At 29.8% G+C, this 18,257-nt stretch overlaps 1 protein-coding gene across 1 annotated transcript in view; it reads left to right on the top strand.

Annotated features, from left to right (window-relative positions):
• The window catches only part of LOC149519390 (protein RETARDED ROOT GROWTH, mitochondrial-like), a 38,363-nt gene extending 20,890 nt beyond the window's left edge, over window positions 1–17,473 (top strand). Inside the window, exon 3 of the mRNA XM_089760123.1 lies at window positions 16,567–17,473. Coding sequence (XP_089616249.1) covers window positions 16,567–16,592 — 26 coding nt within the window. The 3' untranslated portion in view covers window positions 16,593–17,473. The remainder of the gene's footprint in view (window positions 1–16,566) is intronic.
• Window positions 17,474–18,257: the final 784 nt, after the last annotated feature.

Below are 18,257 nucleotides of genomic sequence, written 5' to 3'. Positions count from 1 at the left end.
GCCATGGTAATGGCAATGGCAATGGTAATGGTAATGGTAATGGTAATGGCAATGGCAATGGTAATGGTAATGGCAGTGGCAATGGTAATGGCAATGGCAATGGCAATGGTAATGGTAATGGCAATTGCTGGGCAATTGATGGCAATGGCAATGGCAATGGTAATGGCAATGGCAATGGCAATGGCAATGGTAATGGTAATGGCAATGGCAATGGTAATGGTAATTGTAATGGTAATGGCAATTGCCGGGCAATTGGTGCCAATGGAAATGGAAATGGCAATGGCAATGGCAATGGCAATGGCAATGGCAATGCTAATGGCAATGGCAATGGCAATGGCAATGCTAATGGCAATGGCAATGGCAATGGCAATGGCAATGGCAATGCTAATGGCAATGGCAATGGCAATGGCAATGCTAATGGCAATGGCAATGCTAATGGCAATGGCAATGATAATGGCAATGGCAATGGCAATGGCAATGGCAATGGCAATGCTAATGGCAATGGCAATGATAATGGTAATGGCAATGGCAATGGTAATTGTAATAGTAATGGCAATTGCTGGGCAATTGGTGGCAATGGCAGTGGCAATGGTAATGGTAATGGTAAAGGCAATACCATTGCCATTTCCACCAATTGCCAATTGTCGAGCAAGTGAGTCGGCACATAATACATGCAAAATGAGTTGACACGCAACCTAAAAGGTTAAATTTATTTATGTATTAAAATAATTAATTCATGCATTTAATTTTAAAAATATGTTTAATAGATTTAAATTTTTTGTATAAAAATTAATAATAATTTTTTTATATTTTTTATCCATTATAATTTAATAAAAACATAAAAATGAAGGGTTAAGCAAATAAAATACTCATCTATTTTATAGTGACAATATTAATATTAGGGTTTCAAATAAGATATTTAAAAATCTTTAAATTTGGCCATAAATATAATTATATGTTGATAAATAAAAAATGTGATGAAAATATATATAAATTAATCATGTTTAAAATTATATATTTTATTGTATAAAATAAATATTATTATTAATTTTATTTATTAAAAAATGTATATTTACACTATAAATTATCCTTAATTTGTAATAAAAACAAATAACAAAAACAATAACCAAACCATTTTTACTCAATTTATAAATTTAAAAACTATTCTATTGCAGATGTAATAATTGCATGCGATAATATTTCATTGTAATATTTTATTAAGTATATTTTTTTAAAAAACTAAATTTAAATTTAATACATTTTTTTTATAATTACGTGTAAAAGGTATTTACGTGTTTATATAATAATATGAATTAATATATATGATTCAATAAAATTGTTTTTAATTAAGGTTTGATAATTCAAATTATGATAGAATGATAAGATATAAAAATAATAAAAAATATATATACACAATGTGAAATGAATAATTAAAATTTTAACAAAATTTATATATATTTAATAAAAAAATTATATTTTTATAATTTATATAGATTATAAAATATAATTTTCATATAAAATAAGTCTAAATACAACGTTTTACATATACAAATTGCAAAAGTCAGTTGACTCTCTAGGTTTACACAAGATGTATATTCACCATGGAAAGTCTATTCTATGACACTTAACAGTCCCCCTTAAATGGTTTTATAAGCTAACGACTCCATTTTTATAAGTTAAAAGATAAGCAAGTAATTACAATATCATTTCTTATCCAAAATTATTTATTGTCAAAAAGTACATACTTTTATAATCAATTTTTGTAATTCGCCTTTTTCTTTTGCTCCTTTTTTCTAACTCTAAGTCATTACTAAGAATGCCACATCGGCCTCGATAGATTTGGAATTTAACATTAATGGAACAATTACCTATATATTTGGCCCAACGACCAAAACGAGTAGGGCTACCGACTCTCCTGTAGTTGGTCAATACTCTTTGCCCGATTCAGGTTGTATCAACCTACACTAATTAGTATGACCATTTTCTTGGCTAAAAATATATTATTATGACCATTGACAAAAATCTTATATGTTAATCTTATATGACCATAAAATACTCATCTATTTTGTAATGACAATATTAATATTAGGGTTTAAAACAAGATACTAAAAAATATTTAAATTTGACTATAAATATAATTATATGTTAATAAATGTAAAATGTGATGTATATATAAAAAAATTAATCATGTTTATACTTATATATTTTTTATGTATAATAAATATTAATTTTTATTTTTTACTTATTAAAAAATATATATTTACTCTTTAAATTATCTTTAATTTGTAATGTATAATATAAATAACAAAAACAATAATCAAACCTTTTTTAATTCAATTTATAAATTTAAAGACTATTCTATTAGAGATGTAATAATTCCATGAGATAATATTTTATTGTAATGTTTTATTAAACGGTTTGTTTTTATTTGCTTGACTTTGCAGCCTTCGGCCGAAATGGTTTGTTTTTTATTGGGCTTGCATTTGCAGACTTGGGTTTCTATTTGATGTAAATAGCTATTTCTGAGATCTTTAAGTATTGCCTTTTCATTTCAGCTCTTTAGTCCTTTATCCATTTTTTTATTACATTTTAGTTCCTTTCACAAGGTTTTTTTTTCTTTTTTTTTTTCAAATTTAACATGTTCGAAAATAGATTTTCAAGAGTTATATTGTGATCTAAAACATGAATTTTCAAAAATCATCTATATTCTCAAAATTTTATTTTTGAGAATATATAAAATTTTTTAAAATATATATTTAATTATAAACTTTTAATAATGAAAAAATTGAGATTTCTAATCTTTGGACATTAAAAAATATCATCAATAAACTAATAAATTTGATAGCGAAGATTGGCAGCTGAAAGACTAAAAACTATTAAATTTGCTTATCTACTGATGACATTATCAATGTCAATGTTCTATAAAGTATTTAAACTCAAACTAGTATGCATGCACATACACAAGTTATTGATAAGGGCATTCTTACTTAATCATATGTATGAATAAAATAAATATGTTAGTTTCAAGCATGTATGGGCATAAAAATATTTTTGTCTTGCGTCTAGAAAATCAATAACTTTATTTTGCTTATGTCAAACCAGAAAAAATAGTGCCCTCGATTTTCTGAAGGCGTAAGAAAAAGAACAAATTTATGCTTGCATATTGAGAATATTGATTTTAGTTTCATTTGCACACATGATCATGTAAATGGGTTCATAAACGTATAATTAAGATTTTTTAGTAATTAAAAATAAAATCAAGCTTCTTGAAAATAAAGATCCAAAAAAGTTTTAATTTTTTTTAGACATCTATTTTTTAGCAGATTCAAGGCTTCTCAGAAATAAATATCTGATAAGACTTAAAGTTTTTCAAAAATAAATATTCAAAAATTTTTGAGACTTTTCGAAAATGAATATCTGAGAATTTTTAAAATTTATAAAATATTCATTTTCAAAAAATTCAAAAATTTTTTATATTTATTTTCAAGAAATTTAATTTTAAAAAGTGAAGAGAAAAGAAGAGAGAAAAAGTAAAAATAAAAAATAAAGAGATGAAACGTATTTAATAAAAATAAAAAAATAAAATTTGATTTTGAAGTGTATATAAAATATATGGTATATATAGTATTAAATTAGGTCTAAATAAAATTCCCCGAGAATCTACCATGTTTGCCTTTTCTACCCCCACTTGTCTCTCCTTTTCTGCCCCGCACATCTGTCGACTTCCCAATCTTTCCTTCTCCTCAAACCCAATTGGCCAGATCCCTTTATCCAATGGGGCCTAGGGTTTTTTTTTGTTTGCATTCAGGTTACATACTTTCATAATTTCTTTAAAAGATTTAACTAATATCATAAACTTGATATACCTTTCAATATTTTTTAATCTATGAAATAAATTAGAATTTTCCACAAATTTATACATTTCAAATCTTTGGATTATTGGTTTAAGATAAATTTTTTACTAGTGTAATTGAAATTAATTCTTAATGCTTGTTAATTTTCACTAGCCAATGCGTCCACTTATATTGCATTTATCATAATTCTATTAAGAATAAGCTTCTAATAAAACGTAGGCACACATACTAACAATAAATTTTTATTTTACCAAAAAAATAAAAATTAAACTCAACTCATATTAACAGTTAACTAATGCTAAATGCACTAACGAATTTTAGTCACTTGACTCGACCCCATATTTCAACACGAGTTAGTTCATTTTAATCTTGATTAATTATCTAAAATCAATAATAATTAACTTAAAAAGCAAAGGCTAAAATGAAAAGAAAACCCTAAAAGTGGTCTTAAACATGATTGAAGATTTATAAACAAAAAATAAAATTGTCAAAGATTTTGCTAATGTCAAGGGTGCTTTTTAAAGCTATTATATTTAGGTAATGTATTCTACCATTGCATTATAATTTATTAAATTAATTATTAATTATTGTATTTAATATAAAAATATCATTATAAATAAAATTCAACTAACCTTATCAAATATCCTAAAAAATTCATTAACAAAACCTAACTTTTAAAAGTGCTTGTGCATTTATTTAAACAAAAAAAAAAAACCAAAAAACAAAAATCTTAATCTCTCCCAAATACGAAAGTTGTTAAACAATGTAAATTGAGCGGTTGACTAGGTGGCAAGCAACTGATTTTGCAATATAATGTTAATATAGCTTTGTGCTATACGCTAATGACAATATAACTCCAAATTCCAAATTATTGCCAATTAAGAACAAATTAATAGATTTTTTTAATAAGATTAATATAGAAGTTAGAAGGAGCAGAGCTGTAACTTTGATATTTGGCATTTACTTTGTTATTTTTAATATAAAAATGTTTTTTTGGCAAGTGTTTAATTAATGGGGGAAGAAAAAAGAAGGAGAAAGGACATAAAGAAAAACCCAGAGAAAGTCCATGAATCAATCATGGGACAAAGATTTTGTACTTTACTTTGAAAAACTAAAAATAAAGCCTTTCCTTTGTTTTCCAGTGAATGGGTTCTCTTCAACCAATTGACCACAACAAACTTCCCTTCTCATGCCCTTTCTCGTCCTCCCAAAGCACCCAAGCCTCTTTTTCTATCCCTTTCTTTAAACCCAGCTCTTCGTTTTCTCTTCACAAGACATTTCTCCGCACTACCATCTCAAGTTTCGGTTCATACCAGCGATTCTGATCACTAGTCTCCTGAATTTTCTCACCAAAATCATAGGTTTGTTTACCAAGAAGAAGGGGAGGAAATCGGCAAGATTCCCATCAAAGCATTTTTCCTTTGCACCAGGTTTCCCATCAAATTTGACGCTTGGGTGTTTTGCATATTGTATTTTTAGTTCAATTGTTATTCAAGATAATATTTTTTTGTAGCTTGTTTGACTTAATGCCTTTGCTTTTGTTCCATTTTGGTGTATTGCTTTTTTGTTGTTGGTGGGTTGGCTTTTCCTCTGACTCGTGGTTTTGGCAGTGTCGATTTGAAGAGTATGCAAGCTAAGAATTTGAGTGACATTGTACCTCATCAAATTATATTGCCCTCAGATATTGTGATTTCCCTCCAGATATTACTGTAAGATGTTTAACAAACGATTTTGTTGCTTCAACTTCAATTAAACCTATTCATACGCAGTTATATTCCCACTGTTTAGCAATTTTCTGTTTAAAGGAGATTTTGCTTGGTGTTATTTTCTTGATCGTTGAGAAAATTATTGTTGTTGGCCTATGATAAAGAAGTTGATTATGATTGTTTCCTTGGCATCCTCAGTTCATTCTTTGGGCTACCTTTATCTTTAGTGTCCTATACATCTTTCCGACCACTAGGATGTTAACCAAGTTGCATATGTGGTGGTGTTCGCTGAGACTGTTATGAGTTGAGTAACGTGTTAGGTTGAAGAATTATTTTGTGAGAAATCTGCCATGTCTGCAAATAGCCTTTGGTATTCTTTGATTGAACATTATCTTTTCTCTATCACCTCTTTGGCTTTAGGCACTTGGAATGAAAGACAAAGCCAGCTGCTGTCCTTACATGGTTGTTTTTCAGTATGGGTCTCCTGTCTTGTTTAACATTGAGGACCGTGAAGTTGAGAGCTACCTCGAAATAGTCCAAAGAAATGCTTCTGGATTGCTTAGAAAAATGAGAAAAAATAGAGAATTCCTTAAGTGTGTTTTTCTTTCATTTTGGGGGGAGATTGCATTCAGTCTCCTATATTATGTCGGTTCTGATATTTTTGTAAAAGCAGGATTCCGCATACTTAATCGAGGATGAATCAAGACTAAAAACAAGACTATTGATTGAAATAAGGCAAGACCACCGAGAACATCTATGTATTTGACTATGATGAAGTACAAATATTCATCCAAAATTAGAAACTTGCAAAAGCAAACTGCAGTCAGAATTGAAGCGTGCAAACCCAAGATGGCCCAATAGGCTAAGAAAATTAGACGAAACAACAGGATGGCGAAACCCAGAAAACATTTTGCGGAAATTGAAAAAGCCTGAGCACTGTTAAGGTTTTCCAGAGCTACAGCTACTATGTTACAACGATGCCGCTGCAAACTAGGAAAACGAATGAGCTCATGCTCCATTTGGTTGCAAAATAATAGCTAAAAAATTGGAATCTGAACGAATCAGAATAACATCTCCAAGTCTAACCCTCCAAGGCTCAAACAGACACTGAATTACCCAACTTATCCAATGTCATTCGGCAACCAAACACGGAATTGAGCATATATATGGTAAATTTCGAATTAAGTGTAGAGAAAAGTTAACAAATAAGTCGTTTATAGAGATAAGAAGCGAGGGGTTAAAGATAGGGACCTTTGAAGAGGGAGTGGAGCTTCGAAAAGGTTGTTGATGGTTAGAAGCGAGAGTAGCAACGACCCTTAAATTCCCGGATATCGACATTCTGGAGTCAGCTGGAATTGCCCTTTCTCTAACGGGGAAAACTGTAGGCTCTTTGGCTCACCGGAGGTTCAGACTCTGTTGTACTTGAGGTGGCTTGGGTTGGGGTACAACACTGTACCAAATCCTCGAGCAATTACCACCGAGATATGCTGCTTTAAGAACGGTGTCGTTTACACTTTTGTTTATTGTTTTCCTCGTTTTTTGGGTCTTCTGGTGTCTCTGATTTCTTTTACCGTTTTACTAACTCTACGTCTAGCAGACAAGGGTGGGCCAATGCTAGTTGCGTCAATAGTTCAGTTGAATTTTAGGGCATTTTTAAGTACAATTGAGCCTAATGGTGAGCTTTTAGGTTTTAGGCCCAAAAATTCCTTGTAACCATTTGTTCTTTTTTCTAAGAAAATTAAATAATCGGCACATGATTTGCGAAATTACAGAGATGCATACAAAAAAGAGAAATTATTATATTTGAGAAATATATATATATATATATAAGACAAACAAGGACAACCTGAGGCAGAACCTGAAACAGAGATATATATAAGCTTTTTCCTAGGAAATTAAAATCACTAATCATGCCTAGTTGCCAGAAACATCGAAAAACAGAGTAATCAACAAAAAGCTAAATAAAGTAATTCTAAAAGTGTTACACCATGTTGAATCTAGAGGAATCCCTCTCACTCAAGCTGAGAACTAGTGCATGGCGAGTTCGACTTGGTCGTGCTGCAGCATGGGTCTAAGTTCGACATCCTCTTGAGGAGGAACAGGTTTAGAACTTTCATCATTCCCGGTAATGATCATGGCGGAATAAGTGGGAACTAATTGAAGGGCACCAGAAAACTATCGGAAAACGTGTTTAAAAATATCAAAGAACATGGCATGCCAGGGAGAAAAGAAGACGATAAGTAAATGGACGGCCCAGAAAAGCGAAGGTGGAAAGAAGACTGAGGCTAGAAATGATGCAGTCAAGGCAATAGAGAAAGCACCGGTGCGGAAGCGAATGGGACTGGAGGTTATAGGGAGTTCAACCGAGGTGAAGAGGAAGAGTAGAAGAAACATCATGGCTAGAATTACGAATCCCAGCTGCAAAATTGAAAATTGTTGGACGAAGAATGAGGAAATCACGAGGCTCCAGTTCAAGGGGCTTAAGAACAAAAAGAATATCAAATTCGATATAGGGGGTATACAATATCGCAAATCCATTTTTGCTCTTTAGCCTCTTCCTCCAATAGTTCCGGCTATTGGAACTATATATACTACATAAAAGACCATGGCAATTGCTGGGCTATTGTGCAATTGCTGGGGGAGGGAGTCAGCCACATACAATATGCAACATGAGTTGACACGCAACCTAATTTTTAAAAAGTTAAATTTATTTATGTAGTAAAATAATTAATTCATGCATTTAATTTTAAAAATATGTTTAATATATTTAAATTTTTTTATTTTTAGATTACAATTTTTATATTAAAATTAATGATAAAATTTTTATTTATTTTGATCCATTAGAATTTAATAAAAACATTAAAATGAAAGGTGAAGCAAATAAAATACTCATCTATTTTATAGTGACAATATTAATATTAGGGTTTCAAACAAGATATTTTAAAATCTTTAAATTTGGCCATAAATATAATTTTATGTTGATAAATGAAAAATGTGATGTATATATATATATATAAATTAATCATGTTTAAAATTATATATTTTATTGTATAAAATAAATATTAATTTTATTTTTTATTTATTAAAAAATATATATTTTCACTTTAAATTATCTTTAATTTGTAATAAAAATAAATAACAAAAACAAAAATCAAACCATTTTTACTCAATTTATAAATTTGAAGACTATTCTAATGTAGATGTAATAATCGCATGAGAAAATATTTCATTGTAATATTTTATTAAATATATTTTGTTAAAAATTAAATTTAAATTTAATACATTTTTCTTATAATTAAGTGTAAAAGGTACTTACATGCTTATATAATAATATGAATTAATATATACGATTCAATAAAATTGTTTCTAATTAAGGTTTGATCAAAAATATGATACAGTGATATAATATTAAAATAATTAAAAAATATATGAATATAAGATGATTAATTAAAATTTTAACAAAATTTATATATAAATTTAATGAAAATAAAATAATATATTTTTTATTTTTATAATTTATATAAATTACAAAATATAATTTTCATATAAAATATTATATGAATATATAAATTATTAATGTTTTACGTATACGAATTGCAAAAGTTGATTGGGTCTCTAGGTGTACACAAGATGTCTATCCACATGAGCAGGTCATTAAATAAAATGACGCTTAATGGTTTTATATGCCGAGGAATCAAATATTTAAATTGCCAAATGTACTTAAACTAAAAAAAAAACAAAAATTATGAGAAAGAAAGGGGGGAGTGAGAGAACAAGAAAAGATATAACTGCTCTGGAAGTTTGAATACGTTATTGACGATTAAAAAAAAACAAAAAGTCAGACCTTTGAATTATAATAAATTTTAATATGATATTTAAATATAAAAATTTTTAATATGATATACAAATGATAAATTAATTAATTAATATAATATTTAAAAATATGTTGTGATCATATATCAATAATTAAAATTAATTACATTAAAATGAATATTATATAATAACAATATATTAAACCTTTTATCTTATAATTATAGAATCGATTACATGAAAGATAAAAAAAAATTATATTATATCGTAATTTTAAAATTTTTTATACTATTTATTTTTATGAGAAACAATTATTTTATTTACTTCATTAATTATTATATCATCTTTTGTTATTTGTATCAATATTGTTTGTAATTTATCTTTAAAAATTTTGATTTTTTCTAAATCTAAAAATTTAATTTTACTAAAAATAAATCTATGTTTTAAATGTTCAAACTATCTCAAGTAAATTTTTTTTTAATTCAAATTATAAAAATAAATATCATATTAGATAATTTTTAAAGTTAAGAACGATTGCGACGCAGAGAACAAATCTGTCCTTTTTTATCAAGTTAAAAGATAAAAAAAGTAATTACAATATCATTTCTAATCCATTATTGTTTATTTTCAAAGGGTAAATACTTCTATAATCAATTTTTAAATCAATTTTTGTAATTGACATTTTTCTTTGGCAGCCTTTTTCCGAGTCATTAATAAAGTTGTCACATCGGCATTAACGTCAATGAAATAATTGCCTATATTTTTGTACCAGCGACAAAACAAGTGGAGCTACCAACTCTCCTATCGTTGGCCAATACTCTTTGTCAGTACAAGGGAGAGCGGATAAATTAAAAAAAGTCTAAAAGTGGAAAAATGAAAGGTTATTAATTAAACAGTTAAGGATAAAATGGAATTTAAAATTCAATATAGGAGGAGGAAGACAGGACCGCAAATCCACCTTTGCACGTTATACAATACTGCAAATTCAATATACAGACAAAATTAGCTTTTTAATTAGAGCCATGCATGGAATTTTGTTATTATTTTTTATAATTTAAAATTTTATTTATTAACCTTAATTTTTTATATTACTTTAATAAAAGAATATGTAAATTTTTATTGATTTATTATATATAATCATATATTCATAAATATTAAGATACAACTAAATAAGAGTTTATACATAATATAATACTTTTTTAAAATCAAAGCTTTTGTAAAATTTCAAAGAATTATAAAAATCTTTTTTTTTTCATAAAAAAATTATTTTTTCAATTCATTTACTAAAAAAAAAATTTATTACTCATTACTTCTTATTCGATAAAAACGCAAAATTCAATTTTAAATAATTAAGATTTTTATTATTGGTTTTATATGTTTTTTCGAGTGTTAGGCATATTGTTATCTATATTTTTAGATTTATCACATGTTAGTTATACACTCTATTATACTCTTAATTATGATTAGATATTTATAACGTTACTTTTAATAAAATCTTACTTTAGCTTATTAAAATAAAAATAATCAAAATTAATAATTGTTTATATGTTGATATGAATATAAAAAATATATATCATTTGATTAAATTGTGAAAGACATTTATGTTAAGAAAATATTTTTAAATTATTAAATCTTATAAAGCTAAACCAAAAATAAAACATCAAATAACAATAATAATACTAATAATAATAATAATATATTTGATTGAATTACAAAGCATAATTATTGATTTGGTAATAATCATTTGCTTTTTATTAGTTCTTATTTTGTTTACATATATACTTTAATATACATTGTTGTTTTTTATTAGAACATAAATCGAGAATACAATTTGAGAATTATATACAATTTAGGTCTCTTATACTTATGTATAGTAAGTATTCAATTTAACTAAATATATATATATATAAGAACATACGGACCAATTTTTTTTAGAATAAATCAAATCTAAATGTATACATCATATAGTGTAAATAAAATCAAATAATAGTTTTAATTGAAGAAACAAACAAATAGAGGAAATTTTTTTTTTAAAAATTGAATATAAAGAAACTAATGAACCAAACATCGAAATAGTCCAGAGGCATGCTTCTGGATTGATTACAGAAATGAGAAGAGATGGTAAATTCCTCGAGTGTCTTTTTCTTTCAGTTTGGGGTGGGGGCTACATTTAGTCGCCTATATTACGAGGGTTCTGATATTTTTGTAAAAGCAGGATTCCGCATACTTAATCAAGGATGAATCAAGACTAAAAACAAAAGACCAATCCATAATCTCCACTATTGATTGAAATAAGGCAAGACCACCAGGAACATCTATGTATTTGACTGTGATGAAGTACAATTATTCACCCAAAATTACAAACTTACAAAAGCAAACTGCAGTCACATTTGAAGCTTACAAACCCAAGATGGCCCAATAGGCTAAGATAATTAGACGAAACGACAGGATGTTGAAGCCCAGAAAACATTTTTTGCGGAAATTGAAAAAGCCTGAGCACTACTGTTAAGGTTTTCCAGAGCTACAGCTACCATGCTACAAGGATGCCGCTGCAAACTAGGAAAGCCAATTAGCTCATGCTTCATGCAAACAACAGCTAAAAACTTGGAATCCAAACGAATCAGAATAACATCTCCAACTCTAACCCTCCAAGGCTCAAACAGACACTGAATTACCCAACTTACCCAATGTTATTCGGCAACCAAACACGGAATTGAGCAAATATATGGTAAATTTCGAATTAAGTGTAGAGAAAGGTTAACAAATGAGTCGTTTATAGAGACAAGAAGCGAGCGGTTGAAGATAAGGACCTTTGAAGAGGGAGTGGGGCTTCGAAAAGGTTGTTGATGGTAAGAAGCGAGAGTAGCAACGACCCTTAAATTCCCGGATATCGACATTCTGGAGTCAGTTGGAATTGCCCTTTCTCTAGCAGGGAAAACTGTAGGCTCTTTGGTTCACCGAAGGTTCAGACCCTGTTGTACTTGAGGCGGCTTGGGTTGGGGAACAACACTGTACCGAATCACCGAGCAATTCCCACGGAGAAATGCTGCGTTAAGAACGGTGTCGTTTTACACTTTTGTTTATTGTTTTCCCGTTTTGCTTGGTCTTTTGCTGTCTTTGATTTCCTCTACGGTTTTGCTAACTCTAAGTTTGACAGACAAGTGTGGGCCAATGCTAGTTGTGTCAATACTTCAGTTGTTTGAATTTTAGGGCATGTTTAAGTACAACTGAGCCTAATGGAAAGCTTTTGGGTTTCAGGCCCAAAAATTCCTTGTGACCATTTTTTATTTTTTCTAAAAAAATTTAAAAATCGGCACATGATTTGAGAAATTAGAGAGATACATACAAAAAAGAGAAATTATTATATTTGAGAAATTAAAAAATAAAAAGACAGACAAGGACAACGTGAAGCAGAACCTGAAAGGCCGAATATAAGCTTTTTCCTAGGAAATCAAAATCACTAATCATGTCTAGTTGCGAGAAACATCGGAAAACAGAGTAATCAACAAAAAGCTAAATAAAGTAATTCTAATAGTGTTACGTCATGTTAAATCTAGAGGAATCCCTCTCACTCAAGCTGAGAACTAGTGCATAGCGAGTTCGGTTTGGTCGTGCTGCAGCATGGGTCCAAGTTCGACGTCCTCTTGAGGAGGAACAGGTTAAAACTTTCGTCATTCCCGGTAATGATCATCTTGGAATAAGTGCGAACTGATTGAAGGGAGCCAACAAACCACTGGAAAATGTGTTTAAAAATATCAAAGAACATCTCATGCCAGGGAGAAAAGAAGACGATAACTAAATGGATGCCCAGAAAAGCGAAGGTGGAAAGAAGAGTGAGGCTAGAAATGATGCGGTCAAGGCAATAGAGAAAGCTCCGGTGCGGAAGCGAATGGTACTGAAGGTTATAGGGAGTTCAACCGAGGTGAAGAGGAAGAGTAGAAGAAACATCATGGCTAGAATTACGAATCCCAGTTGCAAAATTGAAAATTGTTGGACGAGGAATGAGGAAATCACGAGACTCCTGTTGAAGGGGCTTAAGAACAAATAGAAGATCAAATTCGATAAAGGGGGGATACGTTATCGCAAATCCATGTTCACTTGTAATCCGCCGGTGAGATCTGGAGGCTATAAATAGAAAGAAATTCATATTCATTTATTTCCGTCGTTTCCTCTATTTTCAACAAATGATTGCGACTTGTACCATTTTAACACGCTTAGCAAAAGGCGGCTTGCTGGCTCGCTGGGCTGATGCAAGATGTGTACGGACCACGACCATGCAGGGCAATAGAATCAAAGATTTTATAAGCCAGCGAATCCATTTTATGTTCGGCTTTGGTGGCTGCTAATTCCCTTCCTCGAGAATCCAAAATGTCACCAACGCGTTTGACGAAGTATCGGTATTTTAGAGTTAGAAAGGTAAAATTAAAACAAGAAAGTTTTTATACTATAAGTCAGAGATTTTTTTATTTTGTCGAATGAGTTGATGTGTTGATAATTTAAAACTCCGGGATTCACGTTTGTTAGATTATTTTAATAATTTATTAATTAGTATTTTAAGATAATAATTTATTACATCTTGTATAAATAATTCATTGTCAATTTTCAGATTTAAGAGATTAATTTTAAATTTTTACGTTGATCTGAAAGTATTTAAACTCAAAGTCTCTTATCAAATAAATATAAATAATTTCATTAAAGTATTTTTAATTTATCTAAAATTTTTAACTTTTAAATCTTTATATATATATTTAAATTGAACTTTGGCTTATAGGTGAGAGTACAAATATCGAAATTATTGTCAACCTTTATTATTAATAATTTTTTTCTTCGGTGCTTTTAGGATTTCACCCTCGCAAACAATTCTGTTTGTCAATAGGATGGAACATCGTCACTCGCAAGAGGTACACACTTTTTTCTTGGTGAGAACGTGTCAAAGCCCGCCATTGGGTGAATTCCGATCTTGTAAGAGGTTGACAGTCTTTGTAGGGGTAGCACTGAAAATGATCGAAATTATTTGAGTTAATTACATTAAATATTTTATTATAATTTACTGATTATTTATAATGTTAATAAAAAAATTATGATAAAAGAAAAAATAAAATAATAGATAAAATAATGATTGAATTCGGTTTTTAGCAGCCAAAAAATTATTTTATATTTGTTGTAGTATGAGATCATAGAACTTTCTCAATTTTTAAAGTCTAGGCCAATCACTGCTATCGAAAATTAGAATTTGATTTTTTTATCAGTTAAAAGATAAAAAATAATAATTACAATATCCTTCATTTAAATAAAAAAATATTCATTTTTTATCGATAATTATTTATTTCATCGCTGCTAAAAGTGAATATTCTTGTAATTTATTTTTGTAATTTGCCTTTCTGTTTTGCTGGCTACTTTTTTCTAATTCTAAGTCATTGCAGACTGACACTTTATAATGGATTTGGACGAAAATCTATGGTCTACCACATCTTGGCCCCACTTCGAAAACAAGTTGATCTATCACCTTATAGGCAGCGTTTGGAAATGGGACAGAAACATCATCCAAAAATGACCAAAGTCCTAAGAATTCAAAAGCCATAAGAATCCAAGCATCATTCCCTTTCTCCCTCAGTCCATTTATATCCCCATTTTCTTTGTGGGTTTTCTGATTTGATTTTCTTTATTTTTTGAACATTTTATTTATAATTTTTTTATTATAATCATAATAAAAATTTATATAAAGATTCATTATTTATAGTATATAATTTTTATATAGAATTTTAATAAATAACACATAGTTTTAAATAAATAAATAAATAAATAAATAATTAATTAATTATAATATAATAATTATTAATGATATGCTTTTACTCCTTAAAATGGATTTGAATTCTAGTGAGCCTGCGGGCTTTTGCTTAACCGCGAAGTATTTTTGGGTACCACCTTTTGATGTAATTGGAGGGTCATAACTGCACGTTCCCTATAGTTTCCAATTAGAGAGGAAAAGATCCAATAGTTTACTGGTAGTCGATTAAATTTGGGCAAGCAGCTGACTGTTATATTCAATGTTATTGTCGCCATTCTGTTGCATTTAAAAAAACTATTCTCACAACTTTTTTTAATTTTATTATTACAATAATTAATCTAATAACTACTGTTATTTTCAACTTTTTTCAAACCAATCTCACTACCATCCGATCGTACAATTATTCACTTTACGTCTTAGCCTAGTTAACCACGGGCCAAAACTAGTTTCCTCTGCACCAGGTTTCCCATCAAATTTGAAGCTTGGGCGTTTATGGATATTGTATTTTTAGTTCAAAGGTTATTCAAGATATGAATTTTTTGTCGCTTTTTTGACTTAATGCCTTTGCTCTTGTTCGATTTTGGTGTATTGCTTTTTTGTTGTTGGTGGGTTGGCTTTTCTCTGACTTATGGTTTTGGCAGTGTCGATTTGCAGAGTATGCAAGCTGAGAATTTGAGCAACATTGTACCTCTTTGTTCTCGTTCATCAAATTATATTGCCCTCAGATGTTGTGTTTCCCCTCCAGATATTACTGTAAGATGTTTAACAAACGATTTTGTTCTTTCTGCTTCAATTAAACTTATTCAAACGCAGTTATATTCCCACCGTCTAGCAATTTTCTGTTTAAAGGAGATTTTGCTTGGTGTCATTTTCTTGATCGTTGAGAAAATTATTGTTGTTGACCTATGATAAAGAAGTTTATTATGATTGTTTCCTTAGCATCCTCAGTTCATTCTTTGGGCTACATTTATAGTGTCCTATACATCTTTCCAACCATTAGTATGTTAACCAAGTTGCATATGTGGTGGTGTTCGTTAAGACTGTTATGAGTTGAGTAACATGTTAGGTTGAAGTATTGTTTTCGTGAGAAATCTGCCAAGTGTGCAAACAGTTTTTGGTTTTGTTTGATTGAACGACATCTTTCTCCTCTTTGGCTTTAGGCGATGAAAGACAAAGCCAGCTGCTGTCGTTACATGGTTGTTTTTCAGTATGGGTCTGCTGTCTTGTTTAACATTGAGGACCATGAAGTTAAGAGCTACCTCGAAATAGTCCAGAGGCATGCTCCTGCATTGCTTACAGAAATGAGAAGAGATGGTAAATTCCTTAAGCGTCTTTTCCTTTTATTTTGGGGGGAAAGGTGCATTTAGTCTCCTATATTATATCGGTTCTGATATTTTTGTAAAAGCAGGATTCCGCATACTTAATCGAGGATGAATCAAGACTAAAAAACAAAGACCAATCCATAATCTCGACTATTGATTGAAATAAGGCAAGACCGCCGAAACAGCTATGTATATGACTATGATGAAGTACAAATATTCACCCAAAATTAGAAACTTGCAAAGCAAACTGCAGTCAGAATTGAAGCTTACAAACCCAAAATGGCCGAATGGGCAAAGATAATTAGACGAACAACAGGATGATGAAACCCAGAAAACATTTTGCGGAAATTGAAAAAGCCTGAGCACTGTTAAAGTTTTTTCAGAGCTACAGCTACCATGTAACGACGATGCTGCCGTAAATTAGGAAAACCAAATAGCTCATGCTCCATTTGGTTGCAAAACAACAGCTAAAAACTTGGAATTCAAACGAACCAGAATACCATCTCCAACTCTAACCCTCAAATAGACACTGAACAACCCAACTTACGCGATATTATTCGGCAATCCGAACACGAAATTGAGCAAACATACGATAAATTGCACAAAAATTTCAAACTCAATGTAGAGAAAAGTTAAGAGTCGTTTATAGAGGTAAGAAGAAGAGAAGGAGTAAAGATAAGGACCCTTGAAGAAGGTGTGGAGCTTCGGAAAGGTTGTTGATGGTAAGAGGCGAGAGTAGCAGAGACAATTAAATTCCCGGATATCGCCATTTTGGAGTCAGCTCGAATTGCCTTTTCCCTAACACGGAAAAGTTCAGCTCTTTTGCCTTCTGAAGGTTCAGAGTCCTGTAATTCAGGAGGCTTGGGAACAACAAAGTACCGAATCCTTTGGGAATTCCCGTGGGGAAATGTTGCTTTAAGAATGGTGCCGTTTTTCACTTTTATTTATTGTTTCTCCTTTTTATTTGTTGTTTTCTGATTTGATTTTCTTTATTTTTTTAGCATTTCACTTATAATTTTTTATTATAATTTTTTTACTATAATTATGATAAAAAATTATATAAGTATCCATTACTTATAATATAAATTCTATATAAAATTTTGATAAATAATACATAATTTTAAATTATAATATAATAATTATAGATGATATGTTTAAATTATTTAGAGTGAATTTGAATTCCAGTGATCCAATCTATTTTTGTTGAACCGTGAGATATATTTGGGTAGCACGTATTGATGTAATTGAAGGCTCGTAACTGCACTTTTCCTGTGGTTTCCAATTAGAAAGGAAAAAATCCAGTGGTTTATTGATAGTCATTTCTCTTTGGAAAAGTAGCTTATTGTTATATTCAATTTTATTACTATTTTAAATAAATATTTTCACAACTAATTTTAATTTTATCAATACAATAATTAATATAACCGCTGATATTATTTTCAATTTTAATTCAATCCAATCTCGCTATGATCCTATCGTACAATCAGTCACTTTAGGTCTAGCCTAGTTAACCACGGGCCAAAGCTAGTTGCCTTCTGTTGATGAGTTTTTGGGCCTAATGGTGGGAATTTGGGTTAAATGCACAAAATTTCCATTGTAACCTTTAAAAATAAATTTAAGAAAAAAAAAAAAAATCTTCTACTCTGTGTTTTGGCCCAGAAGGAGAAGCTGGGCTTGGAGCCGAACTGAACAAAATTTGAAAGAAACGAATCAGAGGGAAATTATCAAATAACATAATAATAATAATAAAAAAAAAAACCAAGGGGAACCTGAAGCA

The sequence above is a fragment of the Durio zibethinus genome, chromosome 4 (genome assembly GCF_047325235.1).
Source record: "Durio zibethinus cultivar Kanyao isolate XHJ-2024 chromosome 4, ASM4732523v1, whole genome shotgun sequence".
NCBI lineage: Eukaryota > Viridiplantae > Streptophyta > Magnoliopsida > Malvales > Malvaceae > Durio > Durio zibethinus.
Note: the sequence above shows the minus strand (reverse complement) of the source record. Positions and strands in the feature narration are given on the sequence as shown.